General features: G+C 41.5%; 1 protein-coding gene across 1 annotated transcript in view; it reads left to right on the top strand.

Annotated features, from left to right (window-relative positions):
- arid1b (AT rich interactive domain 1B (SWI1-like)) overlaps positions 1–26387 on the top strand; it is a 457745-nt gene that overhangs the window by 124656 nt on the left and 306702 nt on the right. Inside the window, 1 exon segment of the mRNA XM_055639980.1 lies at positions 7091–7201. Within this exon segment, the coding sequence (XP_055495955.1) occupies positions 7091–7201 (111 nt within the window).

The raw sequence follows: 26387 nt of genomic DNA, 5'->3' as shown, positions 1-26387 counted from the left end.
CCCAAAGGGGCCATGATATGGCTTTGGTGAGTAGGATTAAAGAAAATCCCAATGCTTTTTATATCTAGATTAAAAACAAAAGAATAACAGGGCAGAAGCTGGGACTGCTTGAGGATAAAGGAGGGAATTTGTACTTGGAGGTCTGGTGATGGAGGCAAGGTACTAAATGAGTACTTTGCATCTGTTTTCCCCAAGGCGATGGATATGTGTGGAAGGGTCTTGATCCGAAACATCACTCATTCCTTCTCTCGAGAAATGCTGCCTGTCCCGCTGAGTTACTCCGGCTTTTTGTGTCTATTTTCAGTTTAAACCAGCATCTGCAGTTCTTTCTTACACACTAATATCCAAAGGCAGTTTGAGATTAAGAAGGAGGAGGTGTTGAGGCTCTTGATGTGCATTAAGGTGAATACATTTCTAGCAGCACGATTGCGCTGCGGTAGAGTTACTGCCTTACTGTGCCAGGGACCCGGGTTCGATCCTGACTATTGCTACTATCTGTATGGAGTTTGTACATTTTTCTTGTGACTGTGTGAGTTCCTCTGGGTGCTCTGGTTTCCTCCCACATTCCAAAGACATGCAGGTTTGTAGGTTAATTGGCTTCTGTAAAATATGTCCCTCGTGTGTAGGATAGAACTAGTGTACGGGTGATTGCTGGTCGGCACAGATCTGGTGGGCCGAAGGGCCTGTTTCCACACTGTATCCTCTGAAACTAAAACCAAATCCCCAGCTTCTGATGATATCCCAGGTTATTGAGAGAGGTGATAGAGGAGACTGCAGGGCCTTGACCCGGATCTTTGTGACTGAAGATTAGCTTATGTTGTCCTTTTATTTATGAAGGGAAGAAGAGTGAATCCAGGGTATTATAGGCATGTAAACCTCATGTCAGTGGCAGGCAAACTATTGGAGAGGATTCTTTGGGATAAGATTTACTCCCATTGGAAGGGAATGGGATAGTGAAGGAGAGTCAGCATGGTTTTGTACATGGCAGGTTGTGTCTTACTAATTTGATCGAGTTATTTGAGGAGGTGATGAAGGTGATCATTGAGGTTCAGCATTGGATATTGGCTGCATAGATTTTAGTAGATTAAGATGCTGCAGATTAATAGCCAGGAAACTGTCATACTGATGGAAGACAGGATTGTAGTGAAATTACATTATTCAGGCTGAAGGTCTGTGACCAGTGGAATTCCACAGGGATCTGTGCTGGGACCACTGCTGTTTGTGATGCATATAAATAACTTGCAAGTCAATATAGACACATTGGTTAGTAAATTGGCAGATGACTCCAAGATTGCTGGAGTCACAGACTGTGAGAAAAGCAGTCAAAGTATACGGCAGGATATAGATCAGCTGCAGAAATGGGCGGGGAAATGGCAGATGTTTAATCCAAGCAAGGGAGGTAAAATGTAACGGAAAAGTATACAATCAAAGGCATAGAAAATAGGTGCAGGAGTAGGCCATTCGGCCCTTCGAGCCTGCACCGTCATTCAATATGATCATGGCTGATCATCCAACTCGGTATCCTGTACCTGCCTTCTCTCCATACCCCCTGATCCCTTTAGCCACAAGGGCCACATCTAACTCCTTCTTAAATATAGCCAATGAACTGGCCTCAACTACCTTCTGTGGCAGAGAATTCCAGAGATTCACCACTCTCCGTGTGAAAAAAGGTTTTCTCATCTCGGTCCTAAAAGATTTCCCCCTTATCCCTAAACTGTGACCCCTTGTTCTGGACAATGACCCGTAACAGCATTGATGTTTGGAGGGTTCTTGGTATCCAAGACTATATCTCACTGAAAGTGGCAACACTAGTAGAGAGAGTGGCATGCTTGCTTTCATAGGTTGAGGCATTGAGTAAAAGAGTTGGACTTTGGATAGGCTGCCTTTGGAGTGTTGTGTGCAGTTCTGGTTGTCCCATTGCAGCAAGGATGTGAAGACTTTGGAAAGGCTGCAGCGGAGGTTTACCAGAATGATGCCTGGATTAGGGGGTCTTGCCTACAGGGAAAGTTTGGGCAGACTTGGATTACTTTCTCTGGACTGCCAGAGATTTGGCGTGACCTGATAGAAGTATATATAGTTATGCCAGGCATAATAGGGTAGACAGTCAGAATCATTTTCCCAGGATGAGTGAAAAAAAACTAAGCGCATAGCTTCAAGGTGATATGGTCAACGTGTAAAGGAGATGGGCAGGACCAGTTTTTACACAGGGTGGCGAGTGACTGGAACCAGATATGTCAAGAGTCAAACGTGTCTTATTGTCACCTATCCTGAAAATGACCAATGGAATTTATATTGATATAAAACAATAGAAAGGAACTGCAGATGCAGGTTTACACTGAAGATAAAGACACAAAATGCTGGTGTAACTCAGCGGGACAGACAGTATCTCTGGAGGGAAGGAATGGGGAATGGGAATATATTCCTTTTATTCAGAGATACTGCCTGTCCCGCTGAGTTCAGCATTTTGTGTCTAGTGAATATATGTGTGTGTATACATGTAGGTCTATGTATGGATGTATGTGTCTATATATGCATATTTGTGTGTATGTACATATACATACGCGCGCACACGCATACATATATATATATTTATATGTACAGGGCGCACACACACACACACACACACACACACGCACACACACACACATATTTATATGTACAGGCGCAGGCACACACACACACTGGAGAAGTTGCCTGTAAGTGCCATCATTGGTGCTGGCCAGGGTGAGCGGTGCAGCTGATCAGCGTTGGGCACAGGACTCGGGACTGCATCTTGGTTGCATGATAAGTGGGCACCATTGCTGTGGACTGGCAGCACCTGCTCCATGTGTTCACAGTCTACTTGAATCGAAGTTACTATCTCATCACCGCCTGTCGGATCTATTGCAGCTTGCTGCTTTCTTCTCTCTTTGTTTGGTTGCAAAACCTGCCCCAGCTTGGGAGAAAAGCTCAATAATCAATGATCGACATTGGCCTGAGGAGAATTGTGCAGTCAAACAAAAACGAGAGGGAAACAACATCTGCCATCCCATCCAACAGGTGGTTGTGAGAGAAACCAGAGGATCCAGCAGTTTGTTAACACATGGAGTTGGTGCTCAAGAACCCAGCAATGGCCTGCATTCACCATGATGACCACACACTGAGCAGAACATTGCATTGCTGAACTACAACTTTGCTCTCTGCAAACTTTCCCTGCTGTTTCTCAAGGGCCGCAGGGCAGTTCAGTGCCAGGCGAATGTCAGTGGGTGGCAGTGGTTTGTACCAAATACCCAGCATGCGGTCTGAGCTCTGTCGTTTTTGAAATCTCATGTGGGCCTGAGGTTTGTACCTGTGAATGTTCGGACTGGAGGACAAAAAGAACTATAATGAGTGCGTTGTTGGAATATGTGGCAAAAAGGTTCTTTTTCAGCCTCCACAAAACTTGGCTTTAGTACGGGAAGTACAATATCAATATTTATCGAATCAAATCGCAATATGTGGTTAGTACTTAAGATATCAAGCAAAACGTATTCATGAAGTCTCAGACTGAGCATTATTAAAAAATTAAGTTGACTGGATAAATATGTGGCGGTGCATAAAAAGAATAACAGATTAAAGTGTGAAATGAATGAATCATATTGGGGCTACTTCCCATCTGGATGATGTCCATTCTATCAAAGCATTAAGTAAAACAGAGAATGCTGGAAAAATGTACTAAGAACAGCATTTTATCATAATTGACGCAAAATATTTACTGTTTCACTGTCCACAGATGCTGCCTGATCATCTGAGTGTTTACATTGTTTACTGATTTTATTTCAGCATTCGTTTGTATTAGAATCAAAAGTAGAATTTTTAGATGAATGGATCAGTTCAGTTTAGTTTATTTTCACGTGTACCTTACTGTGAAAAGGTTTTGTTGCGTGCTATCTAGTCAGCAGAAAGACAATACATGATTACAATCGAGCCTTTTACAGTGTATACAGTGCCCTCCATAATGTTTGGGACAAAGACCCATCATTTATTTATTTGCCTCTGTACTCCATAATTTGCACATTGTCAGATTTTATTTAAGGCCATTTTTATACATTTTGGTTTCACCATGTAGAAATTACAGCTGTGTTTATACATAACCCCCCCATTTCAGGGCACCATAATGTTTGGGACACATGGCTTCACAGGCATTTGTAATTGCTCAGGTTTGTTTAATTGCTTCCTTAATGCAGGAAAAGAGAGCTCTCAGCACCTAGTCTTTCCACTAGTCTTTCCATTAGCTTTGGACACTTTTATTGCTATTTATCAACATGAGTACGACATTATGCCAATGAAAGTCAAAGAATCCATTACGAGAATAAAGAATATTATTCATTATGCCATGATGAGAAACAAGAATAAAACTGTTAGACATCAGCCAAACTTTAGGCTTACCAAAATCAACTGTTTGGAACATCATTAAGAAGAATTGGTGAGCTTACTAATCGCAAAGGGACTGGCAGGCCAAGGAAGATCTCCACAGCTGATGATAGAAGAATTCTCTCTATAAAAAAGAAAAAGCCCCCAACCCCTGTCCAACAGATCAGAAACACTCTTCAGGAGTCAGGTGTGGATTTGTCAATGACCACTGTCGGCAGAAGACTTCATGAACAGAAATACAGAGGCTACACTGCAAAATGCAAATCACCGGTTAGCCGCAAAAATAGGATGGCCAGGTTACAGTTTGCCAATAAGTACATAAAACAGCAACCACAGTTCTGGAAAAAGGTCTTGTGGACAGATGAGACGAAGATTAACTTATATCAGAGTGATGGCAAGAGCAAAGTATGGAGGAGAGAAGGAACTGCCCACGATCCAAAGCATACCACCTCATCTGTGAAACACGGTGGTGGGGGTGTTATGGCCTGGGCATGTATGGCTGCTGAAAGTACTGGCTCACTTATCTTCATTGATGATACAACTGCTGATGGTAGTAGCATAATGAATTCTGAAGTGTATCGACATATCCTATCTGCTCAAGTTCAAACAAATGCCTCAAAATTCATTGCCAGGCGGTTCGTTCTACAACGACAATGAATCCAAACATACTGCAAAAGCAACAAAGGTGTTTTCCAAAGCTAAAAAATGGTCAATTCCTGAGTGGCCAAGTCAATCACCCGATCTGAATCCAATTGAGCATGCCTTTTATATGCCGAAGGGAAAACTGAAGGGGACTGGCCCCCAAAACAAGCATAAGCTAAAGATGGCTGCAATACAGGTCTGGCAGAGCATCACCAGAGAAGACACCCAGCAACTGGTGATGTCCATGAATCGCAGGCTTCAAGCAGTCATTGCATGCAAAGGATATGCAACAAAATACTAAACATGACTACTTTCATTTACATGATATTGCTTTGCCCCAAACATGGTGCCCTGAAATGGGGGGACTATGTATAAACACAGCTGTAGTTTCTACATGGTGAAACCAAAATGTATAAAAATGGCCTTTATTAAAATCTGACAATGTGCACTTTAACCACATGTGATTTTTTTTCTATTACAAATCTCAAATTGTGTACAGAGGCAAATAAATAAATGATGGGTCTTTGTCCCAAACATTATGGAGAGCACTGTAAATACATGATATGGGAATAACATTTAGTGCAAGGTAAAGCCAGCAAAGTCTAATCAAGGATAGTCCGAGGGTCGCCAAAAAGGTAGATCGAAGTTCAGCACTGCTGAATGGTTAATGTGTGATATTAGCAATGTGGCTGTACTTTAAATGACATTTAGCAGGCTCTGTATTCAAAAGTTCCAGTGCAGTCCACCTGCTTTTAGCCAGAGCTTTGTACAAGGTCAATAGCATAAATCATGATCTGGGTGGGAAATTAATAGTGTTGAACGCTCAAACTGAAGTGAGAAAAAAAGGAATTCATGCATTGCAGTTGCATATCACTGCTGGATGAAATACTTAAAAATGGGGCCATGCCTTGCTTTTTCATTACGTCTAACTCTTTTACCATGCATCTGGGTTGACACTAAGCCAGGCACTGGATCTCTGCTGCATGAGGTTTAAAAAAATAACTATTTGAATTTCAATCTCAGTACATGAAGTTGGAGGTGGTATCAGGCTTCTAATAATGAGATTCACATTTCTACATTTCGAATCAATCAGACAGAGTACATTTAAAACTCAGATGTCTTATTGATACACATAATATATTCTTGAATGTTAATATTTTTCTATTTCTATTTTTTGTACATTCTCCCCCTACTCTATTTTTTCTTCAATTTCATTGTTTACCATTATTTTCTGTCTTCTCATCGTTTCTTTCTTTGATGGGCTAAAGAGGTAAATGCATCTGCTTTTTCATTCTGAAGATATTCAGAATGGGTGAGGGTGGGGGGGGGGGGGGGGGGGGGGGGGGGGGGGGGGGGAAAGGAAAGAAAGTCCCATTTGCAGGATCCAGGGTGACATCCAGTAAGTTTGAATGAAATGTTAATTTTTTTGTGACGAAGAAAATACCATTCGATTTTACCATAAGTGGGAAAATGCGATTGTAATACAGAAGGTTTGCAAATTGGACAATTTTCCATTCAATTTTGTTTGTGTCCACATGTATTTGTAAAGCGTAATGACTTATTTTGGAATATATTTATGAGGACCTTCCAATATACTTTCCAACTGGGAACACGAGGAGGAAAAAGTTGTGAATGATTTACTTTGTTACTGTTATGTGTGTACATTGTTCTTTTGTCCCATGTCACATGTGTAAATGTCAGTCCCAACAGAGTAAAACACAAATGAGATGCAAAGTCAATGCTTGCTCATTTTGTTTGCCCATTGTAAAGCTGTCTAACTTTGGTTCCCAATCTAGTGGAGTGAGGAACTTTCAAAAGAAACGTCAGACATTTGTTGGTTTAAACATCACTGTTAATCCCTTGCAACCTGCTGGGCTGTGCAGCGGGAGGTTATTGTGTTGCGGAAACTGTGTCTCGCAGTGGAAGATAATCACTTTTGTGACCTTCGAGTTGGATTGTTTCCCTCTGCTGGTTATCTCATCACACTGCTAGTCCAATAACTTCTCATGACTGGTGTTTATGGACAGTGCTTAATAAATTAGTTTTATTTTCACAGGATATAACTCAGGAAGGCTACGGAACCCGGACTGCGCCACCATTGACATCTAGCAAGCCAAACCATGAAGATTTGAACTTGTTACAGCAAGAGAGACCATCAAGTTTACCTGTAAGTGACTCATAATAATGCTTTTAAATTAGTTGAGCTCGCTGTTTAAAGAATACGTGATATTCTTTATTACACAGAATATAAAAGAAGCCATGGTATTATTTCATGGAGTGTGCAGGCAGCCTCTGCATTACATCCATACGGGTTATGGAATTTCTCCCGTGGAGAATTAGAAATCACAACTTTTTTTAATTTGAGATATAGAGTAAAATTTGCTCTCAAGGAATTTGTGTGGAAAAAGATAAATAAATCAACATTTTTTATGTTTTTTGATGCATGGGTGGATGATACCACTTCTCGTTAAGGAAACTTGTGAGTTGTTGTTGTTGTCTAGGCCCCTGCAGAGAAGCTCATCTTAATTCTGAGAACAATAATGCATGAGCAGATTATTTTGCAACACCTACCTTCCAGCTCTTTTCTCGCAGGGCGACAATTTTTTTTGCCTCCGTCAGTTTTATAGCCCATGTGTCCAAATGAATCCGGATGTTAAACTTTGTTGCGTGTAAATAAAATAAAATTCTGCTCTGTCAACTTTTGGCCTGGTACCATAAATCATTTTCTTCTGTTTACAACCCTTCGTGCCACAGGAAAGTATTTTTTCGTATCTGCCCTAACAAAACCCCCAATGATGTTGAACGTATTTGCAAACCTGTTAAATGGATCTGTTTAAGAACTATGTAGCCTTTGTGTGAATAAGTGGAAAAGATCAAAATGATGATGAGAAAGTTACTTAGTCATTGAGCGCTGTGTGTAATTGAGATAATTATTCTTCAATTGTGGTGTCTTTATATTACATTTCTGCTTCCATTAATTTTGCAAATGGATGTCAAGTGTACCATTATGGTTACATACTATCATGTGGGTGAGCCTTTTGCCCCAGAAGCTACAATACCTATTCAAATATTGGACTCGTCACACAATTTCAGGGGAGTGACCTTAATATGATCCTCTTGATTGAAGTAAACCTTTTTCCATTTAGGTATGTTTCATTTTGAAATTGGTTTCGAGATTTTATTTCCACACACGAATGAAGGCAGGTGGACATTGAATACACCGGATTCTTACATATGGTTTAAATAAAGACATAAATATATAGATTTTTTTATAGTCTGGTTCAGACATCACCCAAAGTTAAGAGTTGTTATACCTGGACAGAGAGCAGTATGCTGGGCTTTTCAAGGAGGCATCGAGAATTGCTTCCTACGTTCATCTGGTAGACCTTGCCATGACAGTATAGAGCTTGTTTCAAAAATCAAGCGTGGAGCATATAATTAATGTGGTCTGCCTATCGGAGGTGACTGAGTGAAGTAGAAGCTTGATGTTAACCTTGATTTTAAAGTTGTTGGCCTCGGAGAAAGCACTGGTGTTGATTTTCTTATCCTGCTGGTAGTTTTTGAGGAATTTGTGGAGGCATTGTTTGTGGTGGTTCGTCAGTGATTTGAGGTGCCTGTTGTAGCTACTCCAAGTCTTAAGTCTATAAATAGGCAATCAAGAATTACTGCTTTCTGCACCATGCTTTTATCTTTGGACATTTTTTTTTCTTGGATGGCCATAGGTTGTGTGGGCATGTTGGAGTTGGGACTACCGCTAAAGTGATAGCTCCATCGGGGATCATGACATTAGGGGCACCCTGTAAATATTTTGAGGTAAAAAGGGCACAATATTTATGCAAGAATAAATTTAGCATTAAAAAACACTAGTAACTTACATTTTATTCTGAGTTCACTCGTGTGTCAAATGACGTGTAGCTCGCTGTTGGCTTCTGCCGTCGTCCAACATGTTGACAGAATTGGTCGCCTGACGCGTCACAGAGTGCATCGTGTTGTCGTTTCCGGGGATCGCCATGAGGAGACTTCTGACGTGATCCCCTTATTCTGAGTGATAGCCAGAAATTGAAATGACTTGAATAACTGCGAAGATGGACACAAAATGCTGGAGAAACTCAACGGGACAGGCAGCGTCTCTGGATAGGAACGGGTGCCGTTTTGGGTCGAGACCCTTCTTCAGACCGAGTCAGGAGAGAGGGAGATACAGAGAATCTTAACCTCCTTTCAGAGATTTCTATCTGTACAATAGTTAACAAGGATATATTTGCCTATTTAGCGGAACTCATTCTACTTTATCTGCAAAATGAAGGGGAATGAACTCAAAACTAATAGTGAGTGAGTTTTAAATCCCTAGAATTGATAGGACCAGATATTAGACAGATTAAACAGATTTCTCTCAGATATATTGGGGTACCTTATGTGAGGAATGTGAGGTTTAATTTTTAGTTTAGAGATACAGCCGGAAACAGGCCCTTCGGCCCACCGAGTCCGCATCAACCTGCGATCCCCGCACATTAACACTACCCTACACACACTAGGGACAAGACATTTATACCAAGCCAATTAACTTACAAACCTGTACATCTTTGGAGTGTGGGAGACAAACGAAGATCTCGGAGAAAACCCCTGCGGTCATGGGGCGAACGTATAAATTCTGTACAGGCAGCCCCCTTAGTTGCGATTGAATCCCGGTCTCTGGCATTGTAGGCGCTGTAAGGCAGCAACTCTACCGCTGTGCCTCCGAGCTGCCCTTGATGAATTGAATTTTGGGTTGGAAGCCCGCTGTTTTACATCGGTGAATTGGGGGTAAAACACTTTTGTTTCAAATTGCTGAACGATAGGCCAATATATGATCAATGCAGAAAAGATTGAACGTTAATAATAATGGTGTACTCAAAATTAGGTGACAATGAGACATAGATAGAACAGTATATGGATACAAAGTGCGCTATAGTTAGCAACGGAGGAGGGAAATGCAGAAAATCCGAGGGCAGGTTTTGTAACTCCAGTGTATAGGCAGGGATGTTGATGTTGAAGGGAGAGAGAATAAAGGAAGAGCTCTAGAAACCTCTGGAGGAAGAGTAGGCCATCAGCCCATTTGAAATTGCTCTAACATCCATCAGGATTCTGGCTGTTTTTTCACTTTGCGTCTATGTTCCTCCATTATTGCCCTGACCTGCCATTTTCTTGGTATCCAGAAAACTGGTGACTCTGTTTTGAATGCAAACAAAACTGAACCTCATCAGCCTCTGGGTGGAGAATTCCAAGATTGTCACCCTCTGTGATCAAATTTCCACTTTATTTTCATTTTATGCTTTCTGTTCATAAATAGTAATCAAATTACCCTCAATTCCATGTGATAAAAACCAACCTCCTACCTGTAACCTTATTTAAAGCCTTCCAAGGCTTAGGAAGTTCGGTATGTCTCCTACTACTCTCACCAACTTCTACAGACGCACCATAGAAAGCATTTTATCGGGATGCATCACAGCTTGTTTGGGAAAAGCTCCATCCAAGACCGCAAGAAATTGCAGCGAATTGTGGACGCAGCCCAGATCGTCACACAAACCAACCTCCCTTCCATTGACTCCATTTATACCTCACGCTGCCTCGGCAAGGCCAGCAGCATAATCAAGGACGAGTCGCACCCTGGCCACTCCCTCTTCTCTCCTCCCCTCTCCCATCCATCAGGCAAGAGTTATAGAAGTGTGAAAACGCACACCTCCAGATTCAGGGACAGTTTCTTCCCAGCTGTTATCAGGCAACTGAAATTTTCTACCACAACCAGAGAGCAATGCTGAACTACTATCTACTTCACTAGCTTTACCTTGCATTACACGTTATTCCCTTATCATGTGTCCATACACTGTAAATGGCTCGATTGTAATGTATTGTCTTTCTGCTGACACGCAACAAAAGCTTTTCACTGTACCTCAGTACACGTGACAATAAACTAAACAAAACTAATCTAAATCACATTCTCAAAGAATTCCATTTGATTGGTCAAGCATGATTTCCATTTCATAAATCCTTGTTAATTGTACTCTGTTCATTGTGCTGTAGCATTTAGTAGAACTGCCTCACAATCCCAGCAAACTAGGTTTGATCTTGACATTGCGTGCTATCTGTGTGCAGTTTTCACATTCTCCTTTTGACCGTGTGGTTTTTCCCAGGTGCTTCAGTTTCCCGCAAATCCTAAATAGTCGTTAGTAGGTTAATTAGCTGCCGTAAATTCCCCAAATGTGGGCAGATGACTGGAGAATCTGGAACATGGGAGCTGGGTTGAAGTGCACGGAGATAACATGGAGAATGGGACGAATGGCATTGCTCTAATGGGAGCTAGCATAGACTGAACATTGGCTGAACAGCCTCTTTTTGTGTTGTCATTTAATAATATCAGGGTGTTTGATATTACAAGGGGAGTCAGCTATTTTTGTGGTTGCGTTGAGCTGCCTTTGCTCGAGATGTATTATGATTGAAAGGATAGCCTCTCATGTTACTGTTTATTACTGCCCATCCTCCATAATCACTATCCCCATAAATGGTGAAAAGCTAGTAACAGTGCAGACCAAAATGGATCGATGAATACAAAGTTGTTGGTGATATTGACTTCTAGGAATTTGAAGTTTTCAACCACCTCTACTTCACCACCGATATATATATATAGAAAAGGTGAAGCCAGTGGAACGGAAGGCTTTAAATAAGGTTACAGACAGGAGGTTGGACTATTTAATGTTCTCTTTTTAAATGTTTTGATATACAGTGTCAAGGAATTCTAGCTGCAAATTGGCTTGTATCAGGTATCACAAAAGAGATTTCAGGTGCAGGATAAAAGACCAGCAAACGTTTGTTAATTGTCCCCATGATGCCTTCATGTATCAAATGGTTTTGGTGGCATTTTTGCTTTTGTCACTGGGAAAATGTTTTAATTTGGTGATTCTTTCATGAGATAGATATTTCTGATTTTTTTTTTTTCAGCAATTAACTTTTTGGAAGAGGAGGAAACATTTCTAAGCAAGTATTCTAAAACATTAATATGAAAATAATACCCTACAGTAGTTAGATATTAGTAGCTTATGGCTGGTATGTAGACATTTTGAAAAGGGGCGTTTTAGTGGATTAAGCTCAGTTATTATAACCGTCTGGAAAAGCTACAAGTAAGTTTAGTGAATATTTTGAAAATGAATGTCCCCAAGTTTAATTGGCTCAATTTGTCAGGAAAGAGAAAATATTAACCCGTTTTAAGCCAATAGCCTTGTCTGATAGTGGTGTGGATTACAAAATGGAGCCCACAGAGGAGCAATTTGCACTCTTTGCCAAAGATCTTCACTATTTAGTCACACTGATAAATGAAATATGAGAGTGTTGCTGTATCTAGCCGAATGACATAACACTTCAAGGAGCAGGGAGAAATTTAGGATGAGAAAAATAGGTGGAATGGGAGGTTTTTATCAAAACCAACTTTCTCATGTATAGAGCATTTTTTAAGAACAAAAAAAAAACCATACTAAGTGAAAAGATGTGAATAATATATTGTTGACAATTCAGTACGCCATTTACAGCTTGTAACATTAGATACTGTTTTATAGCGTCATTAAGTCCAATTGCTCCTTTTCTGGCAGTAATTCCTACATTTACTCTCAGTTGAGCTTTCAAATTAACCACTGTGTATGCGTGTGGTACACCAGCTGCACAGTGGCTCAGAGGAAAGCGCTCCAGAGGGCCATTGACAACGCCCAGAGGATTGTCGGCTGCCCTCTCCTTACCTTGGAGGACCTACACAGTTCCCGCTGCACCAAAAAAACCCAGAATATAATAAAGGACATCTCCCACCCCGGATACTCCCTGTTTGAACTGTTGCCGTCAGGCAGACGGTACAGATCCACAAGGACAAGGACAAATAGACTACAAAACAGTTTTTACCCCACTGCTATAAAAGCACTAAATGTGGCCGCCAAGGAACGCAGGGGCGATACAGACTAAGGGACTGTGGTAACGGTGAAATCGACAGAAGGATGGAGGGTTGGGTGTGTATGCGTGCTTTGTCTGTGATTTTTATTTATTTGCTTATCTTTATTATTTTACCGTGGATGTTTCGTTAGCTTTAGAAATGTTTGAATGCTGCACTGACTGGCTGACATTTTAAATTTCGTTGTACATGGCCCATGTTACAATGACAATAAAGAAAGTATTCTATTCTAATTCTATTCTAATGGGTATCTCGTAATGGATGGCTCAGACAGCACATCTACACGGCATGAGGGCGGCATGGTGGTGTAGCGGCAGGGTTATTTGCCTTACAGTGCTTACAGCAGCACCAGAGACCTGGATTAGATCCCAACTACAGGTGGTATCCGTACGGAGTTTGTACATTCTCCCCGTGACCGCATGGGTTTCCTCCCACACTCCAGGTTTAAAGGCGAATCGGCTTGGTATAAGTGTAAATTGTCCCTAGTGTGTGTAGGGTAGTGTTAATGTGTGGGGATCGCTGGTCGGTGTGGACCCGGTGGGCCAAAGGGCCTGTTTCCGTGCTGTCTCTCGAAACTAAACTACACAAATGGCAGTCAGTGTTGCTGACTATGCTACAGTTGATTCCTGATGACTTGCAATGTTAGAACCTTAAACTAGAAATATTACTTGGGCAATAAAGATACATCTATAAAGCTGCAAGTTTGCATCAAAACTCATTGAATTTATTCAAGACTATTTAATGGAATAAAGATTAAATGTTATGGATGATAATGCATGATTTGTATTGAATGTTATTTTTTTTAAAACCCTCACAAATATTAAATAATACATTTAGATAAAAATGTAGTCGGGTGTTTAGGGTCTCACAACATCAGACACCCTCGCCCCGGCGACCCAGCCGGGGTTGATCAGGCCCCGACTTGCGTCCCAGCAGCAAACGCCCACGGATCAGCCATCTTAATCCAAAGCCACCTAGTGGCTTTCCCTGCGGGTTCACTTGTGGATTGAATGTCCCTCTTCTTTGCCAGCCCCGTAATGCCCAACTGGTTGAGGACTTTGCAGAGTGAGCGCCCTGCAAAGCCTCTACAGCCCACCTCCATGGGCTCATAGTATGTCTGCCAGTCGCTGTCCTGGCACATCTCCACCAGTTCCTGGTACTTTGCGCGTTTTCTCTCGTTAGCCTCTTCAATACGCTCTTCCCAGAATGATTAGCTGTTTTGTCACTTCGGAAATGATGATCATGTCTGGCTGGAGTGATGTTGCTGTGATGTGCTGTGGAAATTTCAGCTGTTTACCCAGATCGACGTGCAGCTGCCAGCCAGTGACTGTGTAGAGGAGGCCCGTCCTTGTTTTAGGCTGTGGTCGAGGCTTTTCTCCAGCTTTGACAAAAGTGTTTGATTTCTTTGGTGCGTGGTGGTGTTTGCTGTTACCGATGGCAGTGGCTATGCTCTCAGCAACCACCTTGAGCACCTGGTCATGGCGCCACCAATAGCGACCTTCCCCAAGGGGCTTTGGGCAGCTGCTGAGGAGATGTTCTAATGATCCTCTTCCAGAGCAAAGTGGGCAGGAAGGTGTCACGCTCTTGCCCCAGACGTGGAGGTTTGCTGGGCTTGGTAGGGCATCGTAGTCTGCTTGGACAAGGAAGGAACCGGACACGCTGGAAGTCTGCCTGCATGATGTTTGACCAGGTAATCCTGCGCTGTCGTATGCTCTCCCACCTTGTCCACGCTCCCTGCTGCCTGAGCCCCACTGTCCTGCTCACACGCTCTTCCTCCATACCTGCTTGGACCTCTTCCTGGATTAGATGGTGTCTCTCCTTGCCCTGGGCCTTAGGGAAGTATCCCAAACCCGCTCTGCCAGTTGCCATGACTCCCACCAATGCCTTTTGCCTTAGGCGTGACTCTGCCACCTCCACTGCTTTCTCTGCCCTCCATTTCCTCCCTGTGCTCACCTCGATTTGCTCAAAAACCCCATCATAAATCTCACATTGAATTGCTAAAAAAAAAAATCATAAATTTACAGATTTCATCTGGTCTTGACAAAATTAGATATTTTGAAGTTGCAAATATTACAAGGTGAGAGATGCTTTTTCCACACCTGATTAGTCGTCCTTTTGTAGAGAACTGACTTATGAAGAAAGGTAAGGGGAAAAATAACTTGTCAGTTTAGAAAAGTGACAATGAATTGGCTGGGAGAAAAATGATAGGGAAAAGAAAGATCTGGAAATAAACCAGCAGATTAGGACAAGGAGTCGTCTATTCCAACCAGTAAATCTGATCCAAATTGTCGCACTAATTAAATAAATAAAATTAATTATAGGTTAGACTAGTGTAAGTGAAAACCCCAGAAACATCTGAAAATCTATCGGGTGCCTGAGAGGGAAGGGATTGTGCGGTGTTCTGAGCTGGATAAATTAATGTCAAATAAAGTTCCGTCTATTTCTTTCTGTGTTCAATGGGATAAATAAGACCATAACAACAATGGGATGTTCATGCACATGCATAATGCTAATTAATGCACATTTAAACACAAAGCCAGTTATAACACAAAATGCAGCTTCTATTAATTTTCCCCCGAGTTTGGTCTTAAACCTGATTTCAGAACGTGGTACGACATCAAAATTAATTTATTTTGCATTCCTCAGTCAAACATGGAAGAGATTTGAAAGAATAATGGCAATCCATATTAAACTAGTATTTTACTGAGGATGTAGTTGTGTTTTTAATTTGGTGTAACTGGGTGATTTCTTTTGATCCTAGCTGGTACCTCGCTAGATTTATGTTGAATGGAAGGCTTTAATGTATATGACTACACGCCTACAACTCTTTATTCAGGTTAACTGTCTTTAACTGTCAATATTCCTGCAGCTTAGCAATATTACAGGGACCTGTTGCTGAATAGACATTTTCCCAATTTCCCATGAAGACGACTGTCACTTTGTCAACAGATTGTCTTCCCACTTTGTCTTCCCACTTGTCTTTTTCTGTGAGAGAGTTTAGGACCTGAGGACACAACCTCAGAATAAAATGACGCCTTTAGAATGGAGATGAGGAGGGATTTCTTTAGCCAGAAGGTGGCTAATTTGTGGAATTCTTAAGGTCATAAGTGATAGGAGCAGAATTAAGTCATTAGGCCAATCAAGTCTACTCCGTCATTCAATGATGGCTGATCTATCTCTCCATCCTAACCCCATTCTCCTGCCTTCTCCCCATTACCCCTGACACCCCTGTCAATTCATTGCCACAGATGGCCAAGTTATTGGGCATTTTTAGAGCATGGATTGATAGGTTCTAGTATGGGTGTCAAAGGTTATTGGGAGAAGGCAGGAGAATGGGGTTGAGAGTGAAAAATAGATCAGGCATGGCGGAGCAGACTCGATGGCTGAATGACCTAATTCTGCTCCTATGTCTTATGGATATTTGGTCTTCATTCTCTCAGACCTTCTGCCTCGGTGCTATACACCAGTGGTTGCAAGAGTTGGGAGAAGTACAATATAAACCAGATTACAAAAAAGGGCTATGGAGGACCAAGATAGATAATAAATGCTGCAGTCTGCATTGGCACTTTAAGATGATAGTTCAATAATCTTGGAGCCTCATATCAAGTTTAATCTATGAATAGTATGAGATATTTATGTATCAATTTTGTTCATATTCTGAAAAATAAATTGGTTTTTAAATGCACGCTGCAGTAATCTATGTCCAATATGTTTATATGGATTATCTACCAAACTTTTGTATGTATTTTAAATTTATAAATACAAGTTTGTTAATTAGTTTTTGATTCTATTTTTAAATTCCTAGTGACAAATCATTTGGAAGAAAAAAGAATGTCAAAATACCTCAATATATTGAAATAAATGTAGAGTTTATAGGTGTACCAATGGTACTAATACTTTATTGATGAAGAGTTCAACAGGCTTAAATAGTTAGGATATAACAAAACTAATATATGCTTGAATTGAGTAGTAGTTCATTTTGAGTCTTTTTTAAATGTTATTGATCAAGGTTACACTCCTGTCTATGTGATATGTTGTTATGATACTAACAAAAGTACTAACAGGAGATGTAGAACCATTTATGTCACTGCTTGCCTTTGAAATGGTTTGGAAAACCGGTTTTAATTGTTTGGTGTTCCAGTATTTATTCATTTTCCAACTTTTAATTTCATGTCACTATTGAGTTTGGGCTGGTCTGAACTATTGGGTGTTGTGGGTACTTCACGTCTACATCTCAGCTCTACACAAGCTATGGTTTGCATTATGTAAAATGACCACACTCATTGGAATGGTGTTGCTGATACATGTTTAGTTCAGAGATACAGCGCGGGTACAGGCCTTTCAGTCTGCGCCAATCAGCGATCCCCGCACATTAACACTATCCTACACCCACTGGGGACAATGTTACATTTACCAAGCCAATTAACCTACAAACCTGTACGTCTTTGGAGTGTGGGAGGAAACCGAAGATCTCAGAGAAAACCCACAAGCAGGTCACAGGGAGTACGTACCAACTCCGTATAGACAAGCACCCTTAGTCAGGATCGAATCCAGGTGTCCGGCGCTGCATTCGCTGTAAGGCAGCAACTCTACCGCTGCGCCACCGTGAAAGATAATTGCAGACGAGTGGTTCACTTAATTTAACTTTATCTTTATTTTTCATTAACTTCGAGCTCTTTAAGTTTTTTTTTTACAAGTATTATTTTTAATAGAGGTTTTTATTTGAGTTAACTTGAACTGTTGTTGAATGTCTCTGATTATCAAAAATATGACTACATATTTTATAGGCCTTTGAGCTTTGAAAAGGCCATCGGGGCATTATGGGGGGGAACGCTTCAAGGTGTGCTGCCTGAAGGGTGACACTCGCAAGCTCCTCTAATGTCACCGAGGGCTGCAGCACAAGGCCTTCAGCTTTAATCACAAAAGCAAGACTACAAAAAGTAAGTGCCAATGCCGGTTTGTGCATGGATGAAAGTGTGGACCAGAGCAATGACTTAAGTGTGTTTCTCTGTAATTGCAATGAAATCAGATGGACAAAGTAGAATTAGAAGAATTAAAATTAGAATTTCCTTTATTGTCATGGCAGATGGAAGATAGACACAAAGCACAGTATCTCTGGAGAGAAGGAATGGGTGATGTTTGGGTCGAGGCCCTTCTGAAGAAGGGACTCAACCCGAAATGTCACCCATTCCTTCTCTCCAGCGATGCTGCCTGTCTTGCAAAGTTACTCCAGCATTTTGTTTCTATCTTCGGTTTAAACCAGTATATGCAGTTCCTTCCCACGCATAATGGCAGGTGGCACTTAATCCTGTTAAGTGCAGGGTGATATAGTTTGGGAAAACTAATAAAGGCAGGGCATGCCCAATGGAAGGGTGTATAGAGTGTGCAATGAGGTCCCTTGGGCGTATTAAGGAACAGAGGAATCAAGGTGTACAAATCCAAGGTATTGGGAGACACAAAAAGCTGGAGTAACTCAACGGGACAGGCAGCATCTCTGGAGAGAAGGAATGGGTGACGTTTTGAGTCGAGACCATTTTTCAGACCAAAATATTGGTATTGTTTTAGCATTGTTGTGTGTACTGAAATACAATAAAAAGCGTTTTTTGCATGCTATCCATTCAAATCAAATCAAACTGTACATAAGTAAAATGAAGCAATGCCAAGAGAAAAATACTAGAGTGCTAAAATATCAGAGTGCAGAATATAGTCTTACAGCATTGGGGCATTAAAGTTCCAAGTGACTGGTTACCCCATCAGCGCCTACCCACCCCCGCACATAAAACATTCTTCTCCCCTCTGTGATAATTCCTTTCTGTGAAGAGCCTTCAATCATTTGAAAAATGCAAGTTGTTTTTCTGTTTCTTAACAAATTTGTGACTTCATCATTTTCAAAATGTAACTGCACCCGCTATTTGTGTCTATCTTCGGTTTAAACCAGCATCTGCAGTTACATCCTGCCTATTTACATAACTTATTTTAGAGTTGTACTCGATTTAGTTTTAGTGTAGTTTAGAGATACAGCGCGGAAACAGGCCCTTTGGCTCACCGAGCAGCAATACCAACACATTAACACAAGCCTACACACACTAAGGACAATTTACACTTATACCAGGTATACAAACCCAAGCCAATTAACCTACAAACCTGCGCCACCCGTGCTACTGGGAAATCATTCCATTTAGCACCCATTTGTCATTTAGATGAAGAGAGAAAATGATGCTTTATGGCAGGTCAATGTTTTGCTGATTGTTTCAAAGTGATGCAGGTCAATGTTTTGCTGATTGTTTCTATTTCACTCGTGCTTTAGTGAAGAAACTAAGTTAGAAGTGGAGATGTTTTCTGTATTTCTCAACCATGCTGTTCACTGGAGTTGCACCATCTAGTGGATCTGTCAGAAACTGGTGAAATGTATTCACAGTTGTGACATGCATATCCAAGTGATGCTACTCTGGGCAATATTTAAATATTAATCCAAAGTTGTTTGAAATGCTTCCAAGTAAATTGTTTGCCAAAATAACACATCAAATGCGATTTTTTTTAAATGATTAAATATGCAGTATAGTTTCTCAATCATTTCTATTAATTCAGTATTTTAAAACACTGAAAGTAGCTTACACAGTCCAACAAGTATTAACCTTTTCCTTCACATCTAGATCTTCTAAAGCATGTTGTTGTAGCAAATACAACTGAATGGAGCATTCAATAATGCTTACAGTATGTTTATGTACCCAAAGGCTAAGCACAGTTTTGTGGCTATGTACAAAGGTTACCATCAGGATGAGAGTCACATTGAGTATACTTTTCCCTCTTTCCCTAGAGATTTGTACATTGCATTTACAAACCATTTTCATTCTCCATTTAAAATAGAAGGTTGCTTTGGTGTCTGTAGCCGAGCAGGATTGCCTCATCAGCCACACCATACCGTGCCATTCTGCACCAATAGCACCTCAGACCAAATTATTCCTGCAATTGAGAGGAAGCACTTTCATCATGTTTCTATTTTTTTGCTCCCCAATTAACGTGCCACTTCAGTTTCCATATTTCTCCTGCAGATAATGCAAGTCTACCAATATTTTCCTAATCTCTGTTTGGAACTAGCCTTAAAACTGGTTTGGGTCCTGCTCCTGATCTCAAAGAATATTATCTTCACTCCACCTCATTTGATGCCTATTTTCTGTCTGTGTCTGTCCTTTTACTGGTAACCAGCTGTGCAGTTCAGGACCATACTTCCTCCTAACAGGCTATTTGATTAAGTTGCATTTCCACAGACCACTGCTGTTGAGGAAGGGAAGATGACATACTAGTAAGCGCTGCTAACATAGCCATCACTCGAGTCTTTTTATGTAATCCTAATTAAATCTGCGTAGCATCCCTATTCAATGATGTCTGGTTGTTGTGGTTTCCAGAATCAGGAATTGGAATTTTATTGATATTAGTTAAACACTTTACTTCTCAGCTCCTTTCAGCTCCAATGGGGAGATTTGCAGCGGTTTCTTTGATTAAAAAATTGCAATTTGTACTCTTCTCGGTCCTGGACTCTACATTTTGTTTTGTCCCCTCTCTTGAAAATACTGACTCTAGAGGTTTAGATTCATTTTGGTACCTGACCAAAATGGATCATCAAATCTTAGTAGTCCAAGAAATTGAACCTATATCCTTTTGAATAACTTAGTTAAATGACAACACAAAAATGCCATCTGTGGTTCTATATCTATCTGCTAGCTAGTTTTGCAACTAGTTTTAATCGAAAATATAAATTTTAAAAATGATTTCCAAGAGTTTACAGATTCTCCATACAGATTATTGGCTGAGTGTACCATTTGTTCATGGAGTCATAGACTGATACCGCATGGAAATGGGCCTTTCGACCCAACTTGCCCACACCAGCAACATGTCCCAGCTGCACTATTCCCACCTGCCTGCATTTGGTCCAAGACCCTCCAAACCTGTCCTGTGTGTCTAACTGTTTCTTAAACGATTGGTGCGATTCAAAGCAATATAAAAGTTCCAATATTAGTGAGATAGCCACTCATTTGGACAGCTAATGTAGGGATCAAGGCCAGTAACCAAACTGGATTGACATATTTTGTGGATCGTGTAGCCTTAAACCGTGGTCATATGAATAGAGCAACAATTGCATATCAACTGAACCAGAGCTTATTTATGAGACTCTGACCATTTATTTTTGTGACAATGCACCACTTCAGAGGAATTAGTTAATGTCTGTATGCTTAAAAATGATTAAATAGTCCATAGTTGCTTCTGTTAGAAAATCTGTGGTAAGCGTTAAAGGATATGTCTCAATTGGGCGTCACGCAGATGGGGCACAAAGATTTTGTACATCCCAAAATCCTGGTGACCGCACATCATTGCCTACGTCACCACCAACCATACGCGGGTAGTGCGCACCACGTGCGTGGCACGACTCGTGCGTTGTGACGCCTAAATGATGTCACGTAAATTACACGCAAGTGACGCCCAAGTGGGACAGGCTCTTAAGACTATAAATGATTATGTTTATAAGACTGCTCTGCTTTTTAAGAGAACACTTAAGGGCCTGTCCCACTCGGTGATTGTTTTGGCGACCGCTGGCATCATTGACTGACATATCAGGTCACCGAAAAATTTGTGGCGTGATGACGTATTGACGCACGGTGTTTTTTCAAGTGCCGCTACATTTTTTTTGTCGTCACCGCTGGATTTTGAAATGTTCAAAATCTTTTGGCGACCCTGATATGACGCCGGCAATCGCCGAAAAAATTGCCAAGTGGGACAGGCCCTTTACCTTTTGATTACATGGATATTTTTAGTTCAGATTAGAAAATAATAATTTATCGTTTAGTTTAGAGATACTGCGCGGAACCAGGCCCTTCGACCAACCGAGTCCGCACCAGAAATCCCGCACGCTAACACTATCCTACGCACACCAGGGACAATTTACAATTATACCAAGCCAAGTAACCTACAAACCTCTATGTTTTTTGAAGTGTGGGAGGAAACCGAAGATCTTAGAGAAAACCCATGCGGTCAAGGGAAGAATGTACAAACTCAGTACAGAGTGTACCCGTTGTCAGGATCGAACCCCGGTCTTTGGCGGTGTACGCTGTAAGGCAGCAACTGTACTGCTGCACAACGGTGCTGCCCCATTCATAGTTTCTGAATAGTCTTGCGTTACAAGTGAGCAAATGAGAATGTACTTGATTTTCTTCCTTAGAGTGTGACTATCAATGTGCTATATGGTTAAAGCTTTATTTGCTATGTAGGAAATTGCACAGAGTTGTAATGCAAATATTTAAAAAATATTTTAACCTTTGAATTCTGCTTACTGTAGCATTGAATAGAAAATTACCCCAATTCTTTGTGCGATGTTATTCATGCTGTGAGTAAATTCAATTTTAGCTTCAAATTGTTATACTTTTGGTGGTTTTCACATTTAAACAGATTGCATTGTGTTTGAACTTTGCTATAGAGTGTATAAATGTAATAACAGTAACTATATTGATGCATGCTTCTTTCTATAGAGTTGTTTCTTCAGGCAGTCATTTGAAGCACAAGCTGCAGTTGAAATTCCAATATAAGCATTGCCCAATGTTTTTTTGTTATGAGGTGCTTTTTTGAATTGTATTTACTGAACTGGAGGGCAGCCACATCCTAGCAGGGAAGATTGCTAGTGCTACTCATGAGGGTTTAAATATGAATGGCTGGGAGGTGGAGGCCAGAGCAGCAGGTCATGGATGGACTGATGAGAAAGTGGAGGTTGTGTTAAGTAAGTCTCAATGGAGGCAGGGTCATGAAAATGGGGCTAATGAAGAGCGGAAGTATGTTTGCTTCAATGCATGAAATATTGTGGGTAATAATCTTATAATCTTATTTATATAGCACATTTTCAGTCAACTTGCATTGACCCCAAAGTGCTTCACATAATTACATTACATTACTCACAGGCAAAGGTGGGTGAAGTGTCTTGCCCCAAGGACACAACGACAGTATGCACTCCAAGCGGGATTTGAACCGGCTACCTTCCGGTCGCCTGCCGAACTCTTAGCCCATTGTGCTATCTGTCGTAAAGCTGATGAACTTAGAGCCTGGATCAGTGCTTGAAATGATGACAAGGTGACCATTGCGGAAACTTGGCTGCAAGAGGGGCACGACTGGCAGCTCAACGTGCCTGGGTTTTGATGTATCGGACGAGACAGAGAGGTGGTTAACAGAGAAGGAGTAGCAGCTTTGTTGACCAGGATGAATGTCATGGCAGTACTCAGAGAGGACATACTGGAGGGTACATAGAGTCATATCGAGCAAAATCCCAAGGTTTTCGATAAGTACATTAAAAATAAGACAGTGACTAGGGAGAAGGTAGGACTGTTCAAAAATAATCATGGAATCTATGCTTGGAGTGTGAGGATGTAGGTGAGGTACTAAATGAGTAATTTGCATTTACAAGAAGGACTTGGAGGACAGCAAGGTCCGTATGGAGAACACTAATATGCTAGGGCAGTTTGAGATCGAGGAGGAGGTGGTGCTGAGGCTCTTGAAGAGCATTAAGGTGGATAAATCCCCAGGGCTGATGGGATCTATCCCCGGTTACTGAGGATTGGTAAGAGAGGAGATTGCAGGGACCTTGATGAGGATCTTTGTTTCTTCTCTAGACAAGAAAGGAAATTGAGTGAATCCAGGGAACTATAGGCCAGTGAGCCTCACGTCAATGTTAAGGAACCTGTTTGAGAGAACCCTTCAAGATAGGATTTATTCCCATTTGAAAGCGAATGGGCTAGTTTGGGATAGCCAGGACGGCTTTGTATGCTCAAACAAATCGAGCAGGTTTTGTCTCACTGACGTGATTGAATTTTTAACAAAGGCGATTCATGAAAATAGGGCATTGGATGTCGTATGCATGGATTTTAGTGAGGCTTTTGATAAAGTCCCTGATGGTCGGCTGGTCCAGAAGATTAGGATGTACAGAACGCACAGTGATTTGGTCTTATGGATTTGAAACTGCTTTATTCATAGAACACGGAGGTTGTGGTGGAAGGTAAATATTCTTGCTGGAGGTTTGTGACCAGTGGAGTTCCGCGGGCATCTGTGCTGGGACCTCTGCTGTTTGCGATACATATATATATATATATAGATAATCTTGGCGTAAATATAGATGGGTTGGTGAGTAAGTTTGCTGATGACACCAAGATTGGAGGAGTTGCAGACAGTGAGGAAGGCTGTCAGAAGATACAGCTGGATATGTATCACATGCAGAAATGGGTGGAGAAATGGCAGATGGAGTTTAACCTGAGCTAGTGTGAGGTTGCACTTTGGGAGGTTGAATGTAAGGAGAGAGTACACAGTTAATGGCAGGACCCTTAACAGCATTGATGTGCAGAGGGATCTTGGAGTCCAAGTTCATAGCTCACTAAGGGTGGCAGCATAGATATGATGGTACAGAAGGCATATGGTATGCCTGCTTTCATTGCTAGGAGCATTGAATACATGAGTTAGAAAGCCATGATGCAGCTCCATAAGATTTTGGCTTGGCCGGATTTTAAGTATTGTGTGCGCTTCTGGACACCCCATTACAGGAAAGATGTGGAGGCTTTGGAGAGGCTGCAGAGGGGGTTTACCATGATGCTGCCTGGATTACAGAGTTTCAGTTACAGGGAGAGGTTGGATAGACATAGATTGTTTTCTCTGGAACGTTGGAGGTTGAGAGGAGACTTGATGGGAAACAATAGGGCATAAATATATAACATTATGAGAGGCACAGATCGGGGAGACAGTCAGAACTTTTTTTCCCAGGGTGGAAATGTTCGACACCAGAGGGCATTGCTGTAAATTGAAAAGGGGGGATGTTTAATGGAGATGGTCGGGGCAAATCTCTTACACGGATGGCATTTTGAGCGTGGAACACATTGTCAGGGATAATGGTGGAGGCAGAAACATACGATAGTGGCATTTAAGATGCTGGAGGCTCAGGGAATAGTGGGATATGGATCATATGCAGGCAGATGAGATCAGTTCATCTAGGCATCATGTTCAGTACAAACATTGTAGGCCAAAGGGTCTTTGCCGGTGCTGTACTGTTCTAAGTTCCGTGTCCTACGTACTCCAATGCATTGTGATTACCCTGTAAATACTGGGTGTCTGTGACAATAGTAGAAAGTGAAGTTTAACAGGTCCTTTGGCCCACCGAGTCCTCGCTGACCAGCGAATACCGTACACTAGCACTATCCTACATACTAGGGACAATTTACACTTTTTACTAAAACCTATTAACCTACAAAACTGTATGTCTTTGGAAAGTGGGATGAAACTGGAGCACCTCAGATAAAACCCACGCAGTCACAGGGAGAACGCACAAACTCCGTACAGACAGCACCCGTAGTCAGAATCCGGGTCTCTGATGATGAAAGGCAGCAACTCTACCACTGCTTTTGATGGATCTTTTATCAGAGGTATTAAAAACATAGAAGCATAGAAAATGGGTGCAGGAGGAGGCCATTTGGCCCTTCGAGCCAGCACCGTCATTCATTGTGATCGTGGCTGATCATCCACAATCAGTAACCTGTGCCTGCCTTCTCCCCATATCGCTTGATTCTGCTAGCCCCTAGAGCTCTCTCTTTCAAATTCATCCAATGAATTGGCCTCTACTGCCTTCTGTGGCAGAGAATTCCACAAATTTACAACTCTCTGGGTAAAAAATATTTTTCTCGTCTCTGTTTAAAAATAGCCTCCCCTTTATTCTTAGACTGTAGCCCCTGGTTCTGGACCCCCCCCCCCCCCAACATTGGGAACATTTTTCCTGCATCTAGCTTGTCCTGTTCTTTTATAATTTTATACGTTTCTATAAGATTGCCTCTCATCCTAAATTCCAGTGAATTTCCAGCCCATTCTTTCCAATCTTTCCGCATGTGACAGTCCCGCCATCCAGGGGATTAACTTGGTGAACCTACTCAATAGCAAGGGTGTCCTTCCTCAAATTAGGAGACCAAAACTGCACACAATACTCCAGATGTGGTCTCACCAGTGCCCTGTAACTACAGTTTTATTAACACAGTGTCATTTCCCACGGATGCTATTTGACCTGGTGAGCGTTTGCAGCAATTTGTGTTTTTATTTCAGACCTCCAGCTGACAAGATTTGGGAAACCTTAGAAGTGTGGCCTCTTAAGCTAGAGAAAAGAGGCATCTGTAAGAGGCATCTAACCAGATGGTTCTGATCTTACTCAGAACATATGTCACCTGCACTTGATGTAGGTGAGGGTAGCTAAACAAGCTAAAGTCTTCACAGTCACGATTTACATCTTTACGCCCTTGAAACATTTGGATTCTCATATGCGACTGATGCTTCCCACTCCCTTGAAGTTACCAGAATGTAGATGCAGAAGGCGTTTTGTGTTTCT

The sequence above is a fragment of the Leucoraja erinacea genome, chromosome 8, assembly GCF_028641065.1.
Source record: "Leucoraja erinacea ecotype New England chromosome 8, Leri_hhj_1, whole genome shotgun sequence".
Lineage (NCBI taxonomy): Eukaryota > Metazoa > Chordata > Chondrichthyes > Rajiformes > Rajidae > Leucoraja > Leucoraja erinaceus.
This window is presented reverse-complemented; position numbering and strand designations above follow the sequence as displayed.